The following is a 27,514-nucleotide window of genomic DNA, read 5'->3' as shown; positions in this document are numbered from 1 at the left end:
GCATTCAGATCCATCATGCTGTAAAATGTGCTCTAGTCCATTATAAACATAAGAGTTACAGTAGCAGCTCCAGAACAGTGATACAGCTGGTCTGTGCACTATGTTTTAGTACATTCTGGCATAAAAAATGATAGCAGAGGGTGTCTAAAATTTCAGATCTTCTTGTTCTGTCCAAAGATATACTGTAAGCACATTGTCCGATTAACAATGCCTGAACACAGCAAGGTGTGAGCTGGAGATGCTTGGAGAGCTTAGATGCTTCCATTTCTGAGTGTGATCTGGAACAGGAACAGCTGAGGGATCATTCAATGGGCACCCATCCGAGTGTGTTTGCTCAGTGGGCTGTGTTCGCCTTAGTGGTTTCGCCTCTCAGTTCAGTCAACCGGGTACTAATCTAGCACATTAAAACAGTGTAAAATGAATCCAGTGACACTAAAGTAAATACATCCAGAAGTCGTTTTGATAAAGCTGAATGGGGCTGCTGATTTTTTTCTATTGGTTTGGAGCTGAATCAGTAAATGGGACCCCCCCCCACCTCATGTCAGTGTAGGGAAATCCTGGTGCTCCCACACCAACAGGCTTAATGGTTCGTCCTGCCTCTTGACCTCTGCCCTGTAGATGCCCGAGCTTGCAGAACCAGAGCTTTGAATTACAGAAGGAGGTTAACAAGGACAGAACTGCTCCAGCGACCAATTTCAGCATTTAGGGAACCATGAAACACATATATTATTCAAATTAGACTAGTGAATCGAATGAAAATTTTAGGAGGTCAGACACTTTGATGTTTTAGTGTTAATTACATTCAGAATATTCTTTTGGTTCCCTTTATTTATATGCAGTATCATCCCACACACATTCGGAACTGGAAGAGAGCGATAATTGTTTTGTTATTTTTTTGTTGTTGTTGATGTTATTGTTTTACAAGGTGTCTCCGACATAATTATACAACACAAGAGCGGGAATAATTTGACCAGTAGATCACATGGACTGCTTGATTAATTAACATAATACTTTTCAATGGAAAATACTTGTATTAAAAGAGTGGGAATTAAAAGGGAATTAAAGTCCATAACTCAACAAGAAGAGTCTTTGAACACCCTGGAACCCTTCATTGTTACCTCATAATATAAGTACTACCCTACCTTTAACATCAGTGATTACAAAAGCATATATATATATATATATATATATATATATATATATATAATGTATATATATAATGTAGTTTCTGTCAAAATCTGAAATTATCGTGATGCAGTAAAATATACTTAGAAGAAACAGTTTAATGGTGTTGAACCATAATAACTTGATTTTTGCAACACAGTACATTTATATAAATGGTAAAATAAAAATAAACAAAGTGTTTTTTAAAAAAAAATCCAGTTTTTTATTATTACACTTACCACATCATTTATTTATTTATTTGTTTGTTTAGTACATGCTGTACCTTTGGAAAGATTTTGTATATCGTTTTAAAGACCTATGGTGATGCATTAATGAATGTCATGCTATGTTACAATGCATATTACTGAATTCCATACTCTTTGTGAAACGAACAATGCTGTAAACTTATAAATCTGGTATCTTGGTGAATGTGAAATGTTATTTTAGACATATTAACTTTCCTTGTCCTCATCTGATGCATTTATAAATATAGATGTGAGGACTTCCTTCTCAAACAGGAAGTGCCGCCATTGTGAGAGAACATACTCTGACAAGAAAGTTATTCCAGCTGAAGTAGCACATTTTAATAACAGGCTGGCCGGGTAGGAGGGCTGGAAACGGCAAAAAACATGCACATTACACTAAATGAGAACACAGAGATTCGGCCTCCTGGGATTGATGCATAACACAAGTGGAAATATCCAATTCTTCTGCGTTCATTTGCAGTAAATTATCTGTGTCTTTGTCATTTGCTCCAGTAATCATCATTCCAGCCAGGCAAGATTTGCCTTCCATTTCCGCACTCTAAGCGATCAGTCAGCAAGATTGACATTCTGCCCGTTAAAGGCCCCTATTTCACCAGATCCTGACCATCTCTGTTAATAAAAGGTTTACTACAAGCAGGTATAAACAGCGTACAGATTCTATTGCAATAGGTCATTGGTGCATCGAAGATGCATATATGCGTGCATAGACTCATGGGTAATTAGATGCAGGCTAGCTTGATTAGGACTGGTCACCTTGGGAGGGCATAGTGTTGCTCTAAGCTTTGTAAAACTTGGCTTCCTTGTTTACTCAAATGAGAACATTAACTCTAAAAACCCTAATGACTGTCCTCAAGCTATTGCCATATCACTGTAACTTACAAGTGTCTTATATGCCTGCTGAGTTTTCTTGGAGAAACACAGAAATGGAATTATGGTGTTTTGTTCCTTCAGTGTTTTAATATTGTGGATGTTTTCTGTTCAGAGATCATGGCCCTAATGCTACTGACCGCCTTACTCACAAAAAAAACAGAACTTCCCAGATAGCACAGCTCAAACAAGGGGAATTTAACAATATTGCTTTACGCGTCAAATCCCTACTCCACAGTAAAGCTCCTCCGTCACACTTGTGTGAGTGTCTGAGATGTGTTTTGTGTTGCCTGAGATGTTCAGATGAGGGACGTCTCTGCAAGTCTGGTCATTGATACAGCCTCACTCTGAACTACCACGGCTTGGCTATCTGACATATTTCAGTGCTGTGGTGTGTGTGTGTGTGTGTGTGTGTGTGTGTGTGTGTGTGTGTGTGTGTGTGTGTGTGTGTGTGTGTGTGTGTTTTAATATCCGATGTTTCTGAAGCAGCGATCCATGAAATAATGAAAGCGATTGCCGCTTACTCAATTACATTTTTTGGTAGCTATTTATAATGAATTATTAATGAGTTGCAAATGCCCCAGACGACAGAGTATAATTGCGGGGCACCGAGTCTGATGAGAGAGCGGTCAGTAGTGGGGGAATCTTCCAGAACATTAATTACAAAGCTGCGGTATTTTCCTAAACAGCCCTTCTCTTTGCTAAAACCCCAATAACCAGAAACGTCAAACCCCGACCAGCGCTGGATGACACTGGTCACAGCTGATCATAAATAAGTTACACTTGGTTTTTACACAGTCACTCATACATGTGCTAATAATCATATTTATAATAATAACTTTTTTTTGGTGATGTTAATACATGCTCTTCATGCATAAGTATTGGTCTCTATTGTAAGACCAGCTTCAGCCCATTTTTTCCTGCTGAGTTTCCAGTGGACGGCAGAGTCCCTGTGCGTAAATTTTGGAAAACGATGATTAGTATCTGGTTGTGGGACATTGGTTAAGGAGGGGAGGTGGGTGGGGTCTGTGTCAGTCCGGTGGAGAGAGGTGGAGCCAGATGAGGCTCTTACTTCATGCCACTGCGCAGGACCTGATTGGCCGCAATGAGCATGACGCTGATGATGAAGGCGATGGCAAAGGCGCAGATCAGGCTCTTTCGCACACAGGTCTGCTTGACCTGCTGCGTTGGGCTGGCTGGAGAGAGCGAGACAGGAAAAGGGAGAGAGGAAATGGGTATGAGGGCTAAAAGGCAGTTCTGATCTTCACCACTTCCTTACATAACGGCAATACAAGGTGCATGAACACCCCTCTTTAATGAGAGGGAAAGGAATATTTATAAAATAATAAAACACTCCACACATTTATAAGATGTTTATGAGATAATGCTATAAACTTCGCACTCGCTTCCGAGTTTTCTACAGAAGTTTGTCTTTCCTGGTGAGGGTATGCAAAGTATTTGTGTAAATCAACCACTAACTAACTCCCATTGATAGGTTGTTAATTGCAAATAATTAACCTTTGAATCTTTGGAATAGGTCCACCTTGTTAGTAATCCAGAGAAAAAAAACCCAAATAGAAGTACAATTAGGCATTAATAATGAGGTCTGGGACACAGTCAATATTCCATCCCGCAAGAAGTTTCCGGAAGCTCACGGGAAAAGTGAAAAATTTCACGGGGGCTGTAGAAATCTCACAAGAAATGATTTTTTGAAACATTCACAATATTTATTTTTTGCAGCTTTAAAAATGTCTTTCTTTTGTAGAACATTTTAATTATGAGACCTCCTTGAGGTAATTGTTGGTAGAAGGCCATCTATACAGATTTAAAATGTGTAATAAGCATGTGTTGTCTTATATTCAGCATGTTGACTGGTGCTTCAGACCTGCACATACTTCAGAAGATGATTCCTTGGTGCCATAAATAAGAATCCTTAGTACCTTCTGTTACATTCATACCAGGAGTGTGTGAGTCGGGTTATGTGTGTTTGCCCTAATGTCAAACTCCTGTTGACCTTAACAGCTGCTCCCAGCTGATTCTAATGCCAAGCAACAGACCAGACTCTCTGTCCAAAACCCATCTGAAACATTCTTGAAATTGTACTTAAATTGTAATTGCTTTGTCTGTTGGGATTTTTTCTGTGTTGTACTGTATGTGTGTGAGCAGGTATACCCATCCTTATGGAGACACAATGTCCCCACAATGTGATGAATACCCTTTTTTTACCTCATGAGCACCGGTTTCCTGGTCCTCATATGGGGAAAACTCTGTTATATAAAAATCTGTGACTGTGGTGACAAAACTAAAAATGCAAAAACTCTTGTATTTTGCTTGGTTACTTATGGTTATGGTTAGGGCAGGGTATGGGGTAAAGGTTGTCATAGTTAGCATTAGCATTTTTCCCATAGAAATTAATTAGCGGTCCCCTAAAAGATATGATTACACGACTGTGATTACACAGACTGTGTGTGTGTGTACAGTATTTCCTCCTGTTTGGCCAGTTATCCTCTCTCTCTGATGGACTGGCATCCTGTCCCCGCTGTATCCCAGCCCTGAACTGCCTGGTATCCCCCCTCCCGTCCATGATCCTGATAAGCAAATGGATAGGTGGTTGAATGGAAGATCCACGTTAAACTGCGGCCTCTTACTGTCGATATCCACCTGACACTGCTCTGGGTTCTTGATGTGGTTCTCCTCAGTCATGATGATGTTCTCGATGTCTTTCATAGACAGGTGATCGCAGAAGGTGTCGTAAAGTAGCCTCTTCAGCTCCTCCACGGTCAGCTTCTGCATGTCGCACTGAGAGGGAGAGAAAGGACTGGTTTCTGTCTTTCGACAGCCCGTAGCTAAATAAATTTGTCCTTCTCTTCCTGTGTTATTGGCTTTATTTGCCATCCAGCTTAGGTTTGGTGTTTGTCCTCCATGGAATAGTTATCACTTAATGTTTGAAGTGCGCTTGGCCATTAGCCTTTGAATTGTTGTCATGGTTTGAATATCACGGTCTCTAATGTCTTTTTTATTTGTACAAGTAATTCACCTTAAAGCACACTTTAGCGTAAAACAGAATAGGCCCTGATATCTCATGTTATACAGCTCTGATCTTATAAAACGAATTAGATCATACTTTCTCACTGCTATGAAGTATCTTATAAATAATGTAATACATTTTTCTTTAACATTTTTTGAAGACCTTACCGTGGCGTTTCTTTGAGATTTTCTCAGAAACGTAGCGCCTGTTTGCGTCTTGGCAAATCTTCTTAAGTGAAGAATTGCTGTTATTCTCATATACTCTATTACAACTGATGTTTTATAAATAACAATCTATGTCACTTTGCATTATTAAACACGGTTCTCTGCTTAAGGCATAACAGTGCTGGCTATGCTCTGTGGTCTCTAGAGCTGTCATTCAAAATGAGCAAGTCGGGACACTCGGGAATTCCCCGTTTCCTTTCTCTGCCGTTAGGACATCTGGTACATTCGGTTCATCTTCATTGCAATTTCTTGCCATATCCCCGGAGGATCAGAATGATTTAAAATAGAGGTGATGCACCGGGAAAGTAGCAAGGCACCGCTTCATAAATACTGACTGAACAAAGAGATATTGTGAACTGATCTATCTGCAATTAAGTTTTTTACCTTTAATTCCCGTTTTGCGCTTCATTGATGGCGTATTGAACTGGACTGACTGCATGCATTTATTGCGTGAAAGAAAAGAATGATCGGCTATAAGGATCACCTTCCAAAACACCGAGTCGAAATCTGTTCCGTGAAACTTATCCGGCATGCCGGCCGCCGACAGCTTTGGTCCGAGCAAGGTGACGAATTCCTCGAAATCCACCTGGCCGTCCCCTACATGAACGGAGAAATGAGTAGTTATCTGCCTCACTTTTAACATCTTATTCACAAGGTCCACTGTAAATAAGAACAGGATCAAGAAGATCTTAATTATTGTCTACCTAATATGTTACTTTGTGTCATGCCGATAAACGTTCATTGCATCCAAAATAGTCCCATGAAATCGTAATGTAATTAATCAATGGTAATTATATACAAACTTTGTTGCAGTTCAAATATTGATAAGAGTGTATGTCAACCGGAGGTCCGCCAGCCCCTGAGGGTCCACAGACAACTGATGAATTTTATATTATTAACACCCACACACACACACACACCCTTTCCGAAATTCTTAGTACTTAATTACTTATGTGATTACACATTGCTATGGGGTTCCTAGCTGTGGTCTGTTTTAATTTGGTGCTTCCTGGTGAAAGAATGGTTGAAAACCCTGGTAGGCTACATGTTACGAAATAATACAATGTTATATTCTGTATTAATATGTTAATTGGATTAATGTTATTATTACAAAAAGTGGCATTTGAATCGAAATGTGCTTTTTTGGAGAGGAGGGGGGGGAAGTTTCATTAGAAACTGTTGTTTGATAAACCCAGAAAACGTCCTTGATGTGATGTTTACTAGCTGCTCTTTCTGTGCTAACATGATGACGTGAAAATGCTCTCTTGTAACATGGCGGAATATCCCGGCTTTACAGGTACTGGGCTCATGTTTATCAGTTACAGAGTAGCAGCCGAGATCAGGCAGACCTGCTTTGGAGATTAAAGCTTTACACCTTTTTCCTGGTGCCGCAGGCTGCCTCACCGTCCATGTCCAGCCTTTGGATGATGACCTCCAGCTCCACCTCGTTGGGCATGTACCCCAGGGAGCGCATGGCCATGCCCAGCTCCTGCTTGGAGATGAAGCCGTTCCCATCACGGTCGAATACTTTGAAGGCCTCTCGGATCTCTGTGGATCATGGGTGCATTTTGTAGCTCCAGTCATATGATGAAGCTGGCATCGTCACACAGTATATAACCTACACTTTAACATGTTTTGTTTGATAAACATGAAACTAGAGAATCCTCAATAAATTATTACAGCATATCTGTTTCTCTCGCTTACTACTCTCTAAGCTTTTCATGCAGTTTAAGAAATCGTTATTTTTTTCTGTTTAGCAAGACAGAACTGCTGAAAAAGAGAAACATTTAACTTTCGAAATAAGAGAGTTGCAGTAAAAATGCTTTTTCAGCAAGAATATTGCAGACACGAACTTCCTGTCCTAAAAAGTTTTGGAACCATGTTCGTAGCTGCCGGACAGACTGAATCATTTATATGCATTGTAGATAATCGTTCAGTCATCCGCAATTTTCCACTTGTCAAGTCATAATGTCAAATAGTTAATCATAAAATATGGAGCAAAGCCACATATCAGCTCGGGTGATAAATCTTTCTGAAAATGCCCTTTTATCTCGGACTATGTATACATATTAAGACTTTCGGTATCGATTTTTTAGTTTGATGCAGAATGAATCAATTGCAAGTGCAGCTTTAAAAGGTACTATTTTATCTTCCTTTGAAAGGCTCGGTGATGGATTCGTACCTCTACCTGTTTGCTCATGGGAAAAAATTGATCTAAATTCGCAACAGCCTTTCATATTTCTCGAAATGTAATATATTATAACTTTTCAAATAACCAGTAATGTAACCAATTAAGTTAAGGGTTCTAAATATTCAAACTCATCTGCCTGTACGGTATAAGGTTACGTCTTTTATTCTTTTCATACTGAAGTAACCTTTGGATTATAATATAGTTGTTTCCATTCTACCTTTTGTCATCAGTTTGCGTGATTCTCGTTTGTTGGGTATTTTACTCTCGCGGGACATAAAAACTTTAATATACAATAATAACAAACATTATATGATAACAAGCACAATCATATAATGATAGTTATTAATGTACATTAAAGTTACTAAAGTATGCTTACATGCTGCTCATGAATGTTCTATGAATGCATTATGAATGCATTATGAAGGTACAGTTAATGTAAAGCATTAGAAAAAAATTGTGTGAGCCAGGGGGATATAGAGAGCAGAGAAACTGGGTTATGGGTTTGGAAATCATGGTGCATTGCAATATGTTACATAGACAGCTTTTGGTTTTAGAAATATGGCTTTAGAGCTAACTGTTTCCAGCATGAAATAAACTGGCTACCATTTATCAGTGAAATAGCATAGAGACAGAGAGAGGGGCGGGGCTGGGGAGCAGGTGCCCATACAGATGACAGGAGTGCCACAGCCGGTCCAGTGAAGGGGGCAGGATGATTATACCCCACCAACAGCCAAAATAACAGTAAAAATATAGTAATAACAAAAGAAACAAAGCTACAAAGAATGTTTGGTGTACCGGGCATTGTGGGAAATCTTATCATTCAACGTAGCAGAGCAGCCCGAAGTTACGGCATGCCAGGGGATTACTGAGTACAATGAACTTGAAAGTACCGGAAATACACTGTGGTGAACATCGACACTCCACAGTCTAAGATGTTACTTTTTAAAAATACTAGGTTGTACAGCACAGACAAAGAAAACAAAACTATTTTAGTGTTCCTAATTCTATCCTCACCTTACCCCTTAAATAGATCCACCACTTGGCATGTTGGACAAAACACAGGCAAGAGTATAAAGACAAAGATGAGCACGTTAGTCGCCAAACATTCATGAATTCAGTTGAGATTTGCAAAGTGGGCTGCAAAGTCTAATAGGGCCTAGTACTGAATTATGGCTGTAGTTTTGATCACAGCTGTGATTCAAGTGCCTTGTTTGAAAGGTATCTCTTCCAGTTCCCTGTCTTTGACGTCTGTTAATTCACTTTTGCTTTTAACACAATGCAAAACATTTGCACCTGCTTAGACTGCCAGACATTGCACTTGTAACACGTATTACTCTAAGAGAGAAAGAGCACCTGCATAATCCATATTAATGCTGGAATTCGTGCAGCTATATTATAATGTGTATTTCTCTAAATCTGTGATATGAAACTGAAGACTTGTGATGAGTAAATCAGAAATTTCTTGCCATTGCAGAATGATCTGCAGTCATCTGATTGTAAAATTTGTAGCACAATATCGCTGCAAACATTCTTCTCAATAAACATGTTGTTATTCTATTCAATGGCCGCCTTTAATATCGCAGCAGCTATTTTTTAATTCATCATTAATTTCCCACATGCACCCAGAGTGACTGTGGCCATGTCAGCCGCAATTAAGTTAATTCGAAAGGATGTCATTCCGGTCCAGTCCCGCTGCAGCAAATTGACACTAACTGATTTTTATTTAAAGACGGTCGCATGTGTTAAAGAACCATAATTTAGTAACATGTGCTCTGGTCGATGGCAGGTTTTGTCGGCACGATGATGGCAGTGACAGGCCAGGGCCAAACCCATTTTCATACATCATGGTGGGGCTCTACATTAATTCCTGGAGCCACTTGAGAGAACCACGGTTTAAAGAAAGATCGGACTTGCAGAACGCCATAATGTAAATCATTTACTCTGGCTGGGCAGAAGTACATTCCTACAGCCATGCTGGCTGGAGTCAATGATGCTTCCTGACAACCCTGGCTGGAGTCTTTATTGATAGTAAAAATCTGAGTTATTAAGTGCCTTGAGATACATTTATACCGCCCAGATCATATCATTTTCACAGCACAGTAAGCTTTTGATGGCCACCTACTGCCCAATCTGCACCCCTGAGCTGCTGAATCCGCAGCACTGACTTCACGATCGGTGTATTTGGCACAAAAGCAGGACAAGACACTCTTTATTAAGCTAACCGTGACCACTGCAGGATTTAAAGTCACTTTTACTGGTGATTGAAACTCTTTTTTATAATGTTACTGCTCCAGCCAGACAGATACCAATTACTGCCAAGTTAATATTGTTTTTTTGAGTATTTTAAATTGCTGTGGCGTTGTATGTACTGTAATACAGTACAGCAGCTGGTGTAGAGGTTAAGGACACGGGCTAGTAGCCTAAATAATTTGAGTCAAATATATAGCTGTATAAGAGAATTAAATGTGTGTGTTATACCAGATCAGTTTGGCAAATAAATGCTATTTCTCCGCTAACTCTTTAAAATGTGTTATATGCCAGATCAGTATCCTTTTGTAGTTACTAATGCCCTCATTTATGCTCTTCTGAACTCTTCTGAATGCAATATTCCCAGCAGAAGCCTAATGATATTTAATAGGGTTTCACTAAAACACTTTTGTATATTAAAACATTTCACATTCCTTATTTTTTCCTTTCTGATTTGTTCACTGTCCTTTTAATTATTTGAACTGAGCTCATTTTCCCTGACAAAGTTAGTTAATGTTTTTCTCTGTGCTAAATCTACCATTTTCCTAAATATTGCACCAGAGAGGACTGATGGTTTATACACGGTTCAAATATAATGGTATGTTCCTATTATTCAAATAATGGTGTGTTTCAAATCTTCAAACTTGTTTTAAAAAGACAAATTACTTAAAGAAAGGTTACAAGGCATCCAGAAACTGTGCCTGAAAATATATGGATCGAGCATGTTATTCCATGCATATTTGCTTATTTAGAAATTGATGTACAAAATCCCACAGGGCTTGTGGAAAATTAATAGGCTCTGATTCCATTAATCCATATTTATATGGTTTTTCTAAATGCTGATTTATCTTTTTCCCCTTCAAACCAGGGTTGTAAACAAAACTTTAGACTTAATACCCTATCTGAACACTCCCCCCCCTCCCCATTTGGATTATATCACCTGATACAATAGCAAGTAACACGATGGAAGCGTTTAAAGAAATGTTCAAACGGGGCTTAGTGAGTCCAGATTTGCAACTTCGTCAGGCGACACTGGAAACCAGTTTGAATATGTCCATCATTTCAGAGCATATCTCCAGTATTGCATCTGGTCTTCCACCTATACTGTGAAAATTTTAATTTACATATGAATTAGAATAAAATGCTTAAGCATGTCATAAAAGCATGAAGCAAAAAGTGGGAATTGTGTGTTTCTGCTTCTGGTTTAATCGTTCAGTAGAGGGTTTCCGTGTCAATTCCTGTCAACCATTTGATTTTATTAATGCCAACAAACAAGACAACCCAATAAAACAAAGCCGTCAGGGGCTTTATTTCCACTCCAGTGGTTTCACGACCAGCCTCTGATCCTGGTTTTACACTGTATTCAATTATCAGCCACTAGTATGACCTGCCAGAGTACATCCAATCACATTACTGTAGCTCTTCCTAGCTAGGGTCCTCAGGAAGATTCCAGCGTCTGAACGGCTCTGTGGTCTGAAAACAAGAAGGTGGAACGTCGCATATTCAGCTTATAAAGGGCTTGATTAGGCTGATGCCAGGCACAGATTCTCATGCTGCGACCAGCAAAATTAAAACTCCCCAAGGCGACAGTTTGAAGTTCGACTTGTACCACTCTGCTCAGTAAGAAACTGTCTTTAAGTAGCTATCAATATTCTGTTGTATAAACCCTCCATATAGATGAATTTGACTTTAAAAGGTGACATCAAAAGTACATGTTTCTTTAAGTCAAAGACCCGCTTTGAGGATAGATATGAAAATGCTTTTTAAATAGGACTTGGCCACGAAGTTCTGGACCTGAAATATGTGATCTTTTATGGATGAATTTGTATCAGAATCGTTTTGTTATTGTTCTTTGAAACTTTAATGTTTGCAGAAACACCAAATCTGACTTTATCTGCAACAATATACCTTATAGAATATAATATTGCTTCAGAAATTATATGAAAATTTCTAGAGAAATATATCAAGCTTAAACTCTATTTTTCTTTGTAGCTTTATGACAGTTTTTTATTTTCAATTTTATTATTGAAACTAACAAAAAATGTGTCTTTGTTTTCCTTTTAAGCTTGATGCATTAACACTATAAAGTAATTTTCCTGTACGACATTTTGCAGTAACATGGAACACAAGATTACTCTCTGTAATCACTTTCTAACAGTAGGAATGTTATTAAAAACCTTTTTACAGCAACAAAAAATCATTAAAAAATACGTGAAATGCACAGGCACGGACCCAGGGGCATCTCAATCAAAAGAAAGAAAAACAAATAACCAAGTAAACCATCTGTTTATTGTCAGAGTTAAAATGTTCTCAGAGGAAGAACAGATATGCACCCTTCAAAGAGTAACTTTCCATAAGAAAACAATACGCTTGATCTATCATACTGAATTAGCTTACAATGTTTATAGTGATCATTTTATTTGCAGTCCACTGTTCAAATCATTTACCAGGGTGACTGATACAACTAAAACATTCTTCTCAGTGCGATGAAATGATCTCTTATATATCCAGTCCATAGGCTATTCGAGCAAGATATCAATCACTTGGGTCAGGATGATTTTACAGTAAGAAAGTGGCTCACAAACGGATCAGTGTTAAATAGGGTAGAGAACGACTTAAACTGCCTGTGATACATTTAATATGTTTAATGATTGATGCGCCTCACCGGAGCAGGGCTCTGGAGGCCCAACTATACCTTTCACAGCCATCTTTGTCATGGAAACTAATAAAGCAGAAGTACTTCTTAAATGTTCTTCACAGCCGTGATTGCAGGCTGACTTCCATGAGCAGCCAGATTTTAATACCGTGGTAACTTAACCATTACTAGGCTTTGGAAGAGTCATCAGAGGATGCGTGAGCTGGAAGAGTGACCAGGAGGAAGCCTGAGCTGGAAGGGTCACCAGAAGGAAACGTGAGCTGGAAGCATCACCAGGAGGAAGCATGAGGCAGAAGAGTCACCAGGAAGAAGGATGAGGCAGAAGAGTCACCAGGAAGAAGCATGAGGCAGAAGAGTCACCAGGAAGAAGAATGAACTGGAAGCGTCATCTGGAGGAATCATGAGCTGGAAGCATCACCAGGAGGAAGCATAAGCTTGAAGCGTCACCAGGAGGAAGTATGAGTCAGAAGAGTCACTAGGAAGAAGAATGAGCTGGAAGCATCACCATGAGGAAGCATGAGATGGATGTATCACCAGGAGAGAGCATGAGATGGAAGCGTCACCAGGGACTCTCTGTATCTCCAGAGGCTGCTTCATGACTGACACCCTGAACTGTGCTCACGTCACATTGCATAAATGACTGACACTTCCTGTATTTTTCATCCATATTCATTTATCTATTTCAGACCCCGTCTCTCCATTCCACTGCTATGTATTGTTATGTCAGTGTTATGTTTCTGGCAGTTAGTTCAGCTGGTTAGAGCACTAATAACAATGACACTAATAACATCAAGGTCACAGGTTTGATCCCAGGATGGACCACATGTGATTTATAATGAATTTCCTATAGATCCAATAAAGTACAGATGCTCCTCTTAGACCAGGAGCCCAGAGGGGTCAGCCTAGCTGAAAAGCCAACCAATTTCCCGTAGTGTAATCTTGCGGGGGGCATATGACAGTTCATCAGAATGGATGTCTGCCGGGCCCATGGTGGTGGGTGTGGCTGTGAGGGGTGTGGTAATGAATTCAAATTATTGAGCTAGGTCAGCTGATATCCGAACCAAATGAAACTAGTTGGAATTGGTTCAGTATCAGCCTAGGTATCATGAATGAACATTGCCAAGTTACGAACGGCCGTTGAGAATATAACTCGTTCATATGTAGAGGAGCATCTGTATACCTATCTGTTTATGTTTCATTGACTCTATTATAACACATTCTTTCTTCCTTGCAGGCTTTATTCATTTTGTTTGCTATCAGACTAAGCATTTGTTTATCCTTCTAAATAGAAATAATACCATGTCCTAATTGTCTTCTGATCTTTCCATTTTGAGTGAATTCTTTCCCATATGTAAATGTGAGAGAATCACATTCCCCACAAAGGTTGTATTCTCTGTTGGGGGGTTTGTGGTGTGTTGGCGTCCCATCCTGGGTTGCTTTCTGTCTTGCTCTGGATTGGGTCTGGACCCTCGTGACCCTGAATAGGACAAGCGGGTATTAATTAATTAATTAATTAATTAATTAAGCAGCAGAAATATTTAATTAATCTTGAAAACTGGTGACATACCAAATAGAATTTTTAAATTGAATTTTTTAAACTGGATTTGAAATGTCAGAACTATGTTTTTCAAAATCTACATATTTCTCTGATACTTGGAGCCTGAAAGGAGGCTTTCAGGAAGCCACTGCGATTTATCCTGAGATAAAGTAATTCCCATAATATCTCAGTGGAAATCTTTATTATTAAGTTAGCATCCTTTTCTCTTTTGAGATCTCCGGAGAGTCCTTTCTTCATTCATTGATGTAATGCCTGACCTCAGCTACAGGGTGAAACAGCATTAAACATATGCTATAAGTGTATATTGTAAAATGTTTTGGGGTCATGACCGACCAAAAAAAGACAAGTATAATAATATTACGGAATGGCTTACCATGTATATTCTTGTATATCTTGCAAAATTTCAATTCCATCCTGTACTGTATGTTACATAAGCAATTGCATCAAAACGATGTCTTTCTTATTCATTATTGTTAAGAGACAAATTCAACATACTGTCTTCAAGGTGTGCAAACCAATTTTTCCAGTCTATTTTTCATTCTTCCTGGAAAGTTCTGCTTTTTGACCAGCTTGGTTTTAAGCTAACGAGCTTAAAAAGGCAGGACAGCAGAGGAGGCTGAGGAATTAGAATTTTTGCATCACTCTTAATTAACTCACAGGTCTTACTGGGCAAAGTAGGTGCACTATGCAGTCTGGGGGCGTCTCTCTTTGGGATGTAGACATTATTTGTTTTTGCCAGCTATTCGGAATGGGGGGGGCTGATGCATCATTCATGCGTGTGTGGAAACTTTACAAGGATTAAACTCCTTTAAAATGGATTATGTATCCATTATGCTGCAAGCCTGATTTTTAGGGTTTTTTTTTTTTTTTAAAAAAAACATAATTGTTCTCAGAATCTAGTTCAATAGACATAGCTTAGCTAATATTTGTGTAAGCATTTCTAAATAAAAAACAGGTCCCTGAGAAATAAATAAAATAAGCTTTCTCCACAGCGACACAAATTAACCTAATTAATACTTGTCTTTCTTTAAATAATTGTGTCTTCAATAACTGGGAACAGTTAGGTAGCTATTAGTTAATTAGTACCGCAAGTATATAAGTAAATTTATTTATTGAATATATTTTTTGATTAAATACTAACATTCTAATCAATTAGTAAGCAGTTGTATTGAGCCTTTTCATAATTACAATCAAATCAATCAAATTGCTTTTTCAAGTGTGTGTATAGCTGACTGTAGTCCTCTATCCCAGGGGCTGCAAGGACAAAAGGGTCAGGTGCTTAAGCAGCCACAGCTACTGCACATGCCCGATTCAGCTAAATACATTTAAAAAAAAAAATTAATACACATACAATAATTTATTATTACATAATGATATGACTAACACAAGCCACTTTTTGAAATATAACATCCATCCATTTTCGAAACCACTTATCCTACTGGGTCGTGGGGGGTCCGGAGCCTATCCCAGAAGCATTGGGCACGAGGCAGGGAACAACCCAGGATGGGGGGCCACCCCATCGCAGGGCACACTCACACACCATTCACTCACACATGCACTCCTAGGGGCAATTTAGCAACTCCAATTAGCCTCAGCATGTTTTTGGACTGTGGGGGGGAAACCGGAGTACCCGGAGGAAACCCCACGACGACAAGGGGAGAACATGCAAACTCCACACACATGTAACCCAGGCGGAGACTCGAACCCGGGTCCCAGAGGTGTGAGGCAACAGTGCTAACCACTGCACCACCATGCCGCCCCTTGAAACATAATATTACAATATAATTTCATTTTATCAAACTTAGCATTTTCATCTGATGATACGGAAGTGCAAGAATGCCAGGTCTTCCAAAATTTCACTCAAAAAACCCACAAGCCAGGATAAAGGTGACTAACTGGGAGCTCGATTACATGCAAGGCAGACAGTCATAAGGAGATCTGCTGATTAGAAGCAGAACAGCAGCGGAGCGTCTGACTGGAAATGTCTTCTGTCACGAAAGTTTTTTTAGCCATTGTTCCAAAAGTGAAGGCTTCTTTACTAGTATATTATACTGCACTGTGAACGACCAGGAAATCTTAGAAAGCAGAAATATTATAACTGCAAGCATTGCAAGCCTATCAGCTTATATCGTATCCATATGTTTGACCTCATGGTCATTACATGGTCATTTTACAGTTAGTTAGTTAATGCAGCTTAAAACCACCTGCTAGTACAGTTGCATATTCTGCAGAAGTGACTCAGCGGCACCCCTCCTGGGGTTACAAGGCCATATCTGTTCCTCCGGATTTCATGCATAACTTATTCAGGGTGATGAAGTACTTCACCCCGAGGCAGCTGAGGATAATTAGTGCCATCCCTGGTGCCCAGACCTCGATACGGACTCCACTAGTGAAATCGTGCCTAGCCGTCTGACCACAGTCCTGAACCTACGTCACTCTGGACAAAAGTGTCTGTTAAATATGTAAAATGTAAATGTAAAAACTCCCTTTAAAAATTCATCTGACAATTTATTTAAAATTTATAGATTCATTAGTCATTTGTGCCGCACATGTTTTGCATATCCCTTCTGGTTATATTTAAGGGCTTATCGACAATATGGCTTCTCTACCTGCCTTGAGACTTGATCCAGTAACCTTCTGGGCAGAGATATGGACTCCCAACCCACCGAAACACGTGCTTCCCCGAATTACCAGAGGCACACAAATGGCAGACGAATTCAGCAACTCTTTGCTGCCCAGTGGAGCTTTTCCACTGCCACCAGAGGCGAGCCATGGTGGTTTACTGGTGGTTTTCCAGTGCATGTACCTGTAGTATGTGAGCTGTACAGTACCCACACTGTACCCATGTTGACATGGCCCTGCTTACTAGCATGACCAAACAGAGCTGGTTGCATCACCACCATCCGATTGGTCAAAACGCAGATGTTGTGCATGGATATTCTGAAGGAAAAAGGGCATATTCTGTATATTATTCATTATTAGCAGTATCGAACATCGCAAAGTATTGATGTATTCCTGATAACTCAGAACCTGAAAATTTCCAACCACCTACTTAAAAAAGCACCACAGAATAGCTGAAAGGAATGGATTTGCAATGCAAATGTACACAAGATGTGCTAGAAAATTAGGAAATTAGCAGATAGTAAATCATGATCTACAGCGTGTGAACAGTCCACGAAGACTCTTCACTGTCACGACACTGTCGTTCTCCAAACCCTGCAACACTTTTACCGAGCCGATCCTTCTGCAGTGAAAAATCGAAGTGAGTTGGAACTGCGCAGTAACTAGACTCTCTTCACGGTACGGCTCGGTTCCTGCATGACAGTAGAAAAAAAACACAAGTAATCATACATAATTCTATATTATATCTTTGTAGACCTTGCAATTACGGGACTGTGTCCTCTGTCACTCTCTGTGACATTTATGAGTGACGTTAATGAAATAAGTGGCCCAGCCTACTGTAAATGTACACTGCAGAAAAGACACTCTCCCAGGGTTTGTTACGTGGTATCATTACTGCCAGTGCTCCTCTGTGTTTCTGGTATTACGGGCTTGTTGCCAGATTCTCCTCACATGTGTGACAGGAAGTTGAGGCCTGTTATCCCCAGATGAATGACATGGTGACCAGCACCCTCTCTCATTCTTCCGGAACACAGGTTCAAGGTGCAGAAGCTGGTAACATGAACTTTATGTTCTTGTTTAAATGTCTTGCTTGTCGGCATGGCCATACCATGCCATCCATCTATCCGTTTTCAATAACTCCTTATTCAGTTAGGGTCGCAGTAACCCAGAGCCTGCCTTGGGAATGAAGGCAGCCACACACTCCAGATCAAAGGATGAGCACAGGATCTAACACTGTCATTCATTGTCAGCCCCTCACTGTATGCATGTCTTCAAGAAAACTGAATTTGATCTGAGTCCTTGTCCAGCACATATTTCCCACTGTACTACACAGACCATAAAGAATCATCAAATATCATTTAATTAATCGTGCATTTGGATTCATAGCAGAAAATGATTAAGATGTTATTCTAGTATTATACACGATTGCCCTACTGAGGGGTAATTGGTAGTAAATTCACAGTAGATCTGTTTTCCAGAAAATCACTACCGAGGTTATCCAGGGACAACAAGCAACTAACTAGAGATGGATTTGTTAATGATCAACATGTGTGGTTTTCTCAGCCAGACTCCAGAGTCCTTTACAATCATGAGTTCAAAGGATACATGATTCACTGACTTTCACGCAATACAGGTAAGTATAATAAATGGCTACTCAAAGAGCGGCACAATTTTAGGGTTAGCCTAGCTAATTCGCTCCTGGGGAACGTAGGCAGATTGGTTGCATCGCAACATGCAACAACACCCCTTAAATGCACTTTCTTTTCACACCCTACAACTCTCAAAACCACGTCTAGGCACACCCCGTCATTATGCGCGTCTTGGGTCACAGCTGAAATTTAATGAATACCTGTGAAATGTATGAGGTTTCTCCTCATGATGGAAGTTGCTGGAGAGGTGAGGTATGGTGTTTCATCATCAAGCCGTGAGATTGAAAATTCTGTCTGGGAAATTAAATACCCACATCATTCGGCACTCCTTGGTTTTGCTAACAATGTGAAAGTAAATAACTCCTCAATACGATGGTCGCGTTCCCATTTAGAGATAAGATTACTTTAGAGGCAGAAAGAAATTTAATTTTCATATCCAAAACACTAGCTTCTCTTTCATATCTGCCTCGTATTTATTCACTCATTAAAAATTCCATGCTTGGCTTTTCAATTTGATTACAAAGGCAGGTATTTACGAAAAAAGAAAATTTGTTTTCATGAATGGACAACGTCTGACCAATTTCAGCTTTGCGGCCCCTTCCCCTACATCAAATTAATTACATGTCTTATCTGACAGTTACTAAAGAGAACTTACTGAAAACACTCACAGACTTAATGACCTGTTGAAGAGTTTCAGGCACATTTCTGAATTGATCTCTTCTGATTTACAAACTAATCATTTGACTTTTGTGATATTTTTTCACTATGCATTGGCGGTGTAGCAGTTAGTAGAGCTGCAGTTCTAACAATTAACCCAGTCAATACAGCGCAATTTTAAAACAACCCTAACTGAATTTGCCTTCTTTCCAGACTTTTCCACTTTGGCTTAATGAAGTGTATATTCAATTAAATTCAATTTTATTTGTATAGCGCATTTTCACAACATTACATTACCCCTGCCAAAAGCCCCCGGTGAGTGAGCCAGAGATGACAGGGGCGATGAAAAACTGCCTCGAAATGAAGAAAACTTGGGAGGAAGCAGACTCAAAGTGGGAGCCCATCCTCCAGGGGCCGGAAGAGAAACTCAAATGAGCAACATGGCAAAATCCTAATTTACATCGTCCAGATTTTAAGATTTGTGTTTCAGTGCGGAGGGCAGGAAGGTGATGGCAGGCAGGTGCTGGTGCTGCTTCCGATGGCGGGATGAATAACGATACGGCAGCGGGGAAGGAAGAACAGACGTCAGAGGCAGAAGTGCAGAAGGACGTCTGCTATAGAGGTATGTAGTTGGTTGAGATTCTACATCTAAATCAGCAACAATGTGTTTAATAAAGTTCACGTAAATTATGATATGCAAATTAGCTGCTTACATGTACCTAACTTTAACTTGCGAGTACTGAATATAATATTATGATTATCTTCAAGCAGGCTGGAGAACGTAAAGTGCGTGATGAGACCTTGATTTTTTTATTCAATTCTCGTTGATTAAAGCAGTATCATCACAATGAAAATGCAAGATTTACTATCGCATTTCCCACAGGACTTTGGCACGAACCTAAATAAGCGATTCCTTAAGGGTCTACCCCGACTCCTATTTTAGGACATTTTAAAATGAGGTTTATGTAAAATATGGTCTTTCTCATGACCTTCACACACTATCTCTCAGTCTAGCATTATTTAAAATTTATAAAATTTCAATGCAGTTAGACTATTAGTTTCATATTTTGCATTATTTTTCCAAAGGTGCTTTAATGATTTATGGATTTAATGATGTTTTAATGATAAATATGGCAGTTTTGAAAAAACAGTTTTTCCTGAACAATCAGAATAAATAGCTCAGTTGACCTGGATGATGATTTTATTCATACCAATATTCACATATTTGTATTTGTTTTTTTGTTTATTGACTTTATGAATTTCAGTTGTACGCATATGTTCTTGCAGGCATGTTAACCCACTTTAGAACAGGGCACTGAAATGAACATATTGTCCTTTTTTCCGGGGTACAACAAATAATTTTTTGTTCTTTCATTTCATAAGCACTTTTGACAATGGTCTCCTAACATTTTAATTTGTTTCACGCTAATTAACTGAGGCCTGAAGCCATTTGATAATAGAAAGAAGAAATTAAAACCTAACTGCACTTACTTGTTTAATTTTCTGGAAAATTATGTATATTTTTTAATACAAATTGCTTTAAAAGCAAAACATGTGCCTATGAACCTCCCCCCCTTGCATTTCTATGTTGCTGAGATTCTGTTGTTACATGAAAAACCCATAATGTAAACTCAACACAGCCATTTCCGGAACACAGTAGCACAATGTCCTTTACAGTCTGTAACCTTGTGTCACCAATATACAAGAGCAGTTACTGTAGCTACAGTCCTAGAGCACTATACAGGTGAGTCGTCTCCCCTCATTTTAGACAAAGGTGCCCTATACTACATAACTTATTCTTTTCTGCTTCTTCTGCTGAAAGTGATGAGAATAAGACTATATTGCTGCTGTGGGAAAAACGGCATCAAGCAGACAGAGCTCCACCCCCATATGTCCAAATCACGCCTTGCCAGAGTGCGACCTTTGTTTTAATGTCCCAAAATTTAGTAAAAGATTCAAAGTCACAAGTTTAATAAAGGGTCTGATTTGTATGAAAAATTGTGTTTACCTGTTTTCATTAGTACTGTATCTATGGCCAGGCATTCATTCGTCAAGCGAGTGAGATTTTCCTGAATCAAACGTTGAATTCTCTCCCATGTTTTGCATCTTGATTTATTTCGCTTACCGTATTGCTGCCTAAACTTCATTTAATAGCTAGACTGTCATAGAGGTAAGATGTGTGTAAGAAGAAATCTGTGAACATGATGTTTTAATGCATTTTTACAGGGACATTACAAATGAATAAGCATGAATATTACTATTACTGATAAGCTGATTTGATACATTTTTACATTTCATTTGCATGTCCACATTTTTTAGTTTAGTGGCAATACAACACGTTGACAAGTGAACATACTGCATTTTTTTTAATTGTGATCATAAATACACATGATAACTAATAAACTAATGTTCAAAGTGGTTTATTCAGGACCCCCCCCCCAACCTGACAGAGCCCCTTCTCCTCCTCTCTGATTCTGATTTAATCCCTGCCTAGCACCATTGGCATTAATCCAAGTCAGCAGGACTTTATGGCCCTTAACTGTCTTTAATTTGTTCCTTTTCCTTGCCACATCTTCCACCTTGTAGTATGTGAACCTGAAACTTCCTTTTTGCAAGCCTTTAGTCTTGTTGACTTTCACTCAGCTGTAATAGTAAACTCGAACTGACTCAGAAAATCCCACCAAATTAATCACTGGAGGAGTTTCTGTTGTCAAGACTCTCAGCCAACTTGGCAAGAAAACGCAAACAAAACACAGGCCTGGAACATCTGCCCACAAACATATATTAAGACGGTCGGCCTGAGCTTCCCGATTTCCCACTTTCTTTGGTTCATTTCATCAGTTGCAGTTTACATCTCAAGAGTGTTTCTGCCAATATGTGGTCTGCTGTCTCGTGTGGCTCCATGGACGCTCATAGCACTGATCATTGTCAAGAAGTTATGGTCCAACCTAATTGCAGAGGGCCTCTTGTCCAGTGAAGCCATGATATCCGTCATTACAGTCCATGTCGTTTTCTACACGCAGTGTCATCTAGTTTATAAACCACTGATTGGAGCTCAAAAGCGACAGAAACAGCAAAAACACATTTTTAGATAAAGGTCTTTCAGAAAGTTTACCTTAAATGTAACTCTGAACAGACCTATTTAAAGCACAAATGAAAAATCTAATATTTAGGAAGAGAAGAAGGAGGTATCCATCCATCCATCCATTTTCCAAACCGCTCATCCTACTGGGTCACGGGGGGTCTGGAGCCTATCCCAGAAGCAATGGGCACGAGGCAGGGAACAACCCAGGATGGGGGGCCAGCCCATCGCAGGGTACACTCACACACCATTCACTCCTACGGGTAATTTAGCAACTCCAAGTAGTCTCAGCATGTTTTTGGACTGTGGGGGGAAACCAGAGTACCTGGAGGAAACCCCACGACGACATGGGGAGAACATGCAAACTCCACACACATGTCACCTGGGCGGAGACTCGAACCCGGGTCCCAGAGGTGTGAGGCGACAGTGCTAACCACTGCACCACCATGCCGCCCCAAGGGAGGTATCGTAAAACTTTAAATAATAAACAGATAAGAATCACCAAGAACTGTGATAAACAAATCAGGTGCGTCATGATGTGAGATAGCTGCAGTTCCTGGGGAAAAATGATATATTCCAGTGAAACTTCTTTATCTAGGATCACAAAACAAAAACAAAATCGAATTTGTTGCCCAGAATGACTCTTTGAAAGAAAAAAAGATTAGTAACTTAAAGATAAAGGTAAGCGTTGGACTATACATTGGTTAAGAACTAATTCAATCGGATGAAGTCTTTTAGACCAGGTAGTAAGGCCAGGCGTTCAGTTTTGAGTCGCATAACGGTCTCATCGCATCCAGGGTGTACCCCATCCTTGTGCCATGTTCTGCATCAGGAAGACTGAGACAAAAAGAAATCCTCCAAAGTTTAATCTCTTGACAACAACCACTATAAATGTTATGCTTGATAGACATATGCCTGCTCTCTCACACTGGATCCCATTTAGAGACATCTGTGCTTCCAGGAAGCAGCGACAGACGGAGTGGCTGGGACACATCGCAGGAAGAATGGGCCAGAATGAAAAAAGAGGCAATACAGGACAATGTGACGAGTCTGCGCTTGAGAGGAGCCAGGGAATATACTGAATGGATGTGAGGCATCGTTCATACAGAGGATCACATTGTGATGCCGAACGAATAGAAACCAAGGTAACTTCGCAGAGGTATTTTCTCTGACGCATTTATGCTATAACACCAATCATTCGTAGTCTTACGTTCTTTCTTTTGCATTCAAATATCCTATATATCAGATATGATTATATATACATTTACATACCAAAGAGATGCCTTTGTAGAAAAGAATAAACAGGTCAGCAGAGCTGAAATCAAGGACTAAATATGACAAGCAAACCTCACTTCAGCTGATATGAAACAACAAAACGAAACAATGTGTCACCTGCTCTAGAATCCAGCTCACAAGTTACGCTCACTGTACTGAACAAGTCTTTTGTCATTTCAGCTACTTTTTGCTTAGCTTGCTTGCTCCTATGGATTTCTGGTCTCCAGATCTGACTTTCTGGTGTACTGGTCTGGCTTACTGGTCTCCCAGCTACTTCCATTTGGCTTAATGGTTTGGACTGGTCCTGTTTGTTTTACTTTTGTCTTTAGTTCATTGTATAGTTTAGCAGCCTTGATTCTACTCACCTGACCTTCCTTTGTTCTACAAACTCCTCTTTGGTTACTTGGCACTTGAGAACAACCCAGCTGTCTTGTTTGCGTATCTCACAGTCACCAGCCCTATTCCTGTCAGCACTGAGTACTAGGAGACCAGCCTGTCAGAGACCGGCACAAGACCTGACATCACACGCGTGTGCATCCATCCTAAAGGAGCATGTCAGTGGCATCACATCTCTCACCGCACCACTCTGCTTCAGCCACATGGGGCCGTCCTTTTCAGCACAGAGTCCTAAATGTTCCCTATTATTCTCTCCTTCTTTCTCTCAGCTATAACAGATTAGATTCACTGTACATCATTGCTGCAATCTGTTCTACTAAAGTTGTATGCCATTGCTGATGTCTTGTAATATCTTTCCATAATAGGATCCTGATATCTCTTCTCCCTTCCTGGGGGAAGGGGGGAGGCTTGACTCATAGTATTTTGTATCAGAATGAGGTCCTGAAAAAATGAGTGTGCCCTGTGTCCTTAGTAGTCTTCGAGTCATGCTCACGATTGATTTTTCACGCTGATCTGAAGCTAAATGTAATCAAGGTGATACACTCGTGTGTTTTGGGAATATATTCATGCTTTTCCAGTGTTTCATGAGCAGTGCAACCCTTACAAATATTTGATTACTGCTCCTGGGGTGGAGAAACAATTCTGTGGACGTGCTGGATCATTTCAACAAATTGGGTGTGTCTGCATCCAATTTACCAGCTTCAAAAATCACTCTTCCTGTTCCCCAACACCACAGCTGAATACTGCTCAATAGAAGCGTTTTAATTTACACTCCCTCAGGAGAGTTAAAGTAAGTGTTTGCCTAATTTCTTTCAAAGGAAACCTAAACCTATTTTCTTGTCCATCAATTGTAACTATAAGAACTGATTGAATGGCGCTAATAGTAATTTTGTTCCCTGACTGCAATCAAAGCACCAGGACTAAATCTAAAAAATTTTCACTTTACCTCTTTAGCAAACATGAATATGAGCAGAATTATCCATCTAGTCTTGAATGTCACACTCCAAGAAAATCATATAGTTTGTGTAAAGGACATGCAGAGCTCGAAAAAATAACATGTTCTGCCACCTGACTGCTTCAGAATTATATACGTTATAAAACTGTCAAATCTTCCCATTTTCATTTCCAAGATTAAGAGTGACAATATGTCACGATTCTATAACGAAATACCTATGTATACGCAAAAAAAGTCAAGGAAGGGAATATTTGTGTCATGACTTCAGGCATGAAGGACTCAAGGGCAGGAGTTGTAGCAGAAGAAAAGAGGTTTATTCTGAACATAAAGGAACAGAGCATGGGAATGAACTGGACTGTGAGGGCTCAAATGGGGAGGACTAGAAATTTGGAATGGCACAGGGAACAGGAGGGTTCGATGTCAATGAATGGACTGGGGAACACAAGACTGGGAAGCATGTATATACAGGACTAACGAGGGCAGTAACGAGAGGCAGCCAGGAGTGATTAATACGAGGGGTAGGAACCAGAGGTCAGATAATCAAGTGACAGGCGTGGCTGGTTATGATCACGCCAGGGAGGAGACAGGATGGTCAGGTGGAAATGTGGGGCAGGGGGGGGGGGACTTGAGAATTTAGTGTTTTCTAGTGTTTCTGTTATGTGCTGGATAAAATAAAGATGATTTTAATGCTGTCAGTCTTAAAACCTTTTCTCTCACTGCATGTTAATAAGCTGCTTGCTTAGGATGTGTTCCGCAAAATATACTGAGTTGTGTATTATTATTATTATTATTATTATTATTATTATTATTATTATTATTACTACTACTCATACTGAAATCACTCCTCACTTTATGCTCAGCAGCTATGTTCTGTATAATGATTATTTTATACCGACAGGCAACTTAAGAAATCTGCGTCTGCCTTGGAAGAAACACGGATTGCGGTATGATTTGTCAAAAGTGAAACGCGCACAAATCGTATTATTTGGAAAATAATTCCTGCAAGTTAGATGTATATGGACATCTGAGCGCACTTACATGCACCTATTAAAACAGTTTTTCAAGTGCTAACTATTTAATTAAGATACTTGATCTTACTTAGTATTACAGCATTTTCAGGATAACATTTCAGAATCTGCATCTCCGTAAAACAAAAAGTAATTAATGAATGTACATTTTTACCTTAAATTGTATTCCATGTCTATGAATTTATTTTATTTTATTTCATTTGCACAGGTGCACTAGCGCCTTTAGTTTCCCATTCTGTCATTAACTGCATGCTTTCGCACGACCAGTTAAGAAACTTCAGCTTCAGCACTTACCAAATGTTATTACGCCAGCGGTTGCAGGAAGACGTACTTTTATTTGACTGAAACGCTTCGATATATATTAACCCGTTTACAGTTATGCCTGCAGCACATTCTATTTTGAATCCCCGTACGTTGCTGACCCAAACACCAGTATAAGTGCATTTCTTACCCTCCACCTCGTCCTCCGGCAGATTAATAGGGGTCCGGTAAGAAAGGATGTCTGGAATAGTACAAATTCCCCTGTACATTAAAGTGGAGGTCACGGGGTGCATCGGCATCTCTGCGAGCCCAAGCTATCACCCCTATCTTGATCTTCATATATCACCGTTTTCGGTGGCAGGTCGCAACTTTCCACCACTTTTTATAAAAGGTTCTCCCGTTCTGGGTATGTTTTCTTCTCCGGTTTATTTCCTTATCTTTTTCTTCGTGTGGATGGGAAAAACTGCAGCAGCTTCATTCAGGAATAGGGAGCGCAAATCCAGGAATTGCGGCCGTTGCAGCGCTTGTATTTTTGTTGCCGATGCACTTAACAACAAAACCTCATTAAGGTTAATTGCTTCGTACGAGTTGATATTACGATGCAAACATATGGTACGACGACAAGGAATCCGGATGGTCTTTGATAAACTACTTAGTAATCCTATCACACGTCCCCCGTGTGCGCTGCGCTTCGATTTAGTTGCATAATGACACCGGATGATCCAAACGCGTATACTGCCAAACGCTTTTAGACTGTGTTAACAGCAAAAAGAGAAAGGCTAAAATTTCACTTTTGGGTAGAAATAGCCAAGACGTATCAAGGTACATCCATATGTCATCTCAAGCTTCGATCCTTTTATTTGGGGGGGCTGGGGGGGGGGGGGGGGGTTACCGATTATATTAATTTGTCTGCCTTACGTTGAGTAAGGTGATGTCTTAGAGTCCGTTGCGAATTGAGGACAACGTTTTTGTTAAAGTTTTGTCGTTTAAATGCGCTGCCAGATTTATTTGGAAAAAAATAAATATAAATGCACAAAAATAAATCAAACAACGAAGCAGGACACAGAACAGTGCGGTCATATAACTTTTCCTCTTCCCTCTCTTATTTCGGTATATAAATGTGGCTCTTGTCCAGTCTTTAGAACCCCCTCCGAGATATTTACAGTAATTTGCGTTGAAGGTAAAGCCGGATTATTTGATCTTCTTTCTGTCGCAATTCCCCTTGATTCTTACTAGTGATCGGGCACCCTGCTCCTCCGCCGGCTCTTCCCAGAGATCCCTCATTCCTATTCCGCTCAATCCACGCCGCAGAGCCGCTTCTTACTCACACGGGTGTCCCCCTCTCTCACTCTCTCCCCACGATCCGAGCGAAGCCGGGTTAATCTCAC

General features: G+C 39.9%; 1 protein-coding gene across 2 annotated transcripts; it reads right to left on the bottom strand.

The window, feature by feature from the left end:
* Nucleotides 1-1,329: 1,329 nt before the first annotated feature.
* On the bottom strand, nucleotides 1,330-26,954 carry LOC125727764 (calcium-binding protein 7). Of its 2 annotated transcripts, none has more exons than XM_049004676.1 (5): nucleotides 26,317-26,954; nucleotides 6,954-7,097; nucleotides 6,034-6,146; nucleotides 4,946-5,096; nucleotides 1,330-3,493 (listed from the first exon to the last, which is right to left on the bottom strand). In XM_049004676.1, exons 1-5 carry the CDS (start codon nucleotides 26,423-26,425, stop codon nucleotides 3,366-3,368), a joined length of 645 nt encoding a protein of 214 aa, XP_048860633.1. In that variant the 5' UTR covers nucleotides 26,426-26,954; the 3' UTR covers nucleotides 1,330-3,365. The 2 variants fall into 2 exon arrangements, with proteins under 2 accessions (XP_048860633.1, XP_048860643.1); XM_049004686.1 differs by having other exon boundaries at nucleotides 4,959-5,096.
* Between the last annotated feature and the right edge of the window lie 560 nt (nucleotides 26,955-27,514).

The sequence above is a fragment of the Brienomyrus brachyistius genome, chromosome 2 (assembly GCF_023856365.1).
Source record: "Brienomyrus brachyistius isolate T26 chromosome 2, BBRACH_0.4, whole genome shotgun sequence".
In the NCBI taxonomy this organism is placed as follows: Eukaryota; Metazoa; Chordata; class Actinopteri; order Osteoglossiformes; family Mormyridae; genus Brienomyrus; species Brienomyrus brachyistius.
This window is presented reverse-complemented; position numbering and strand designations above follow the sequence as displayed.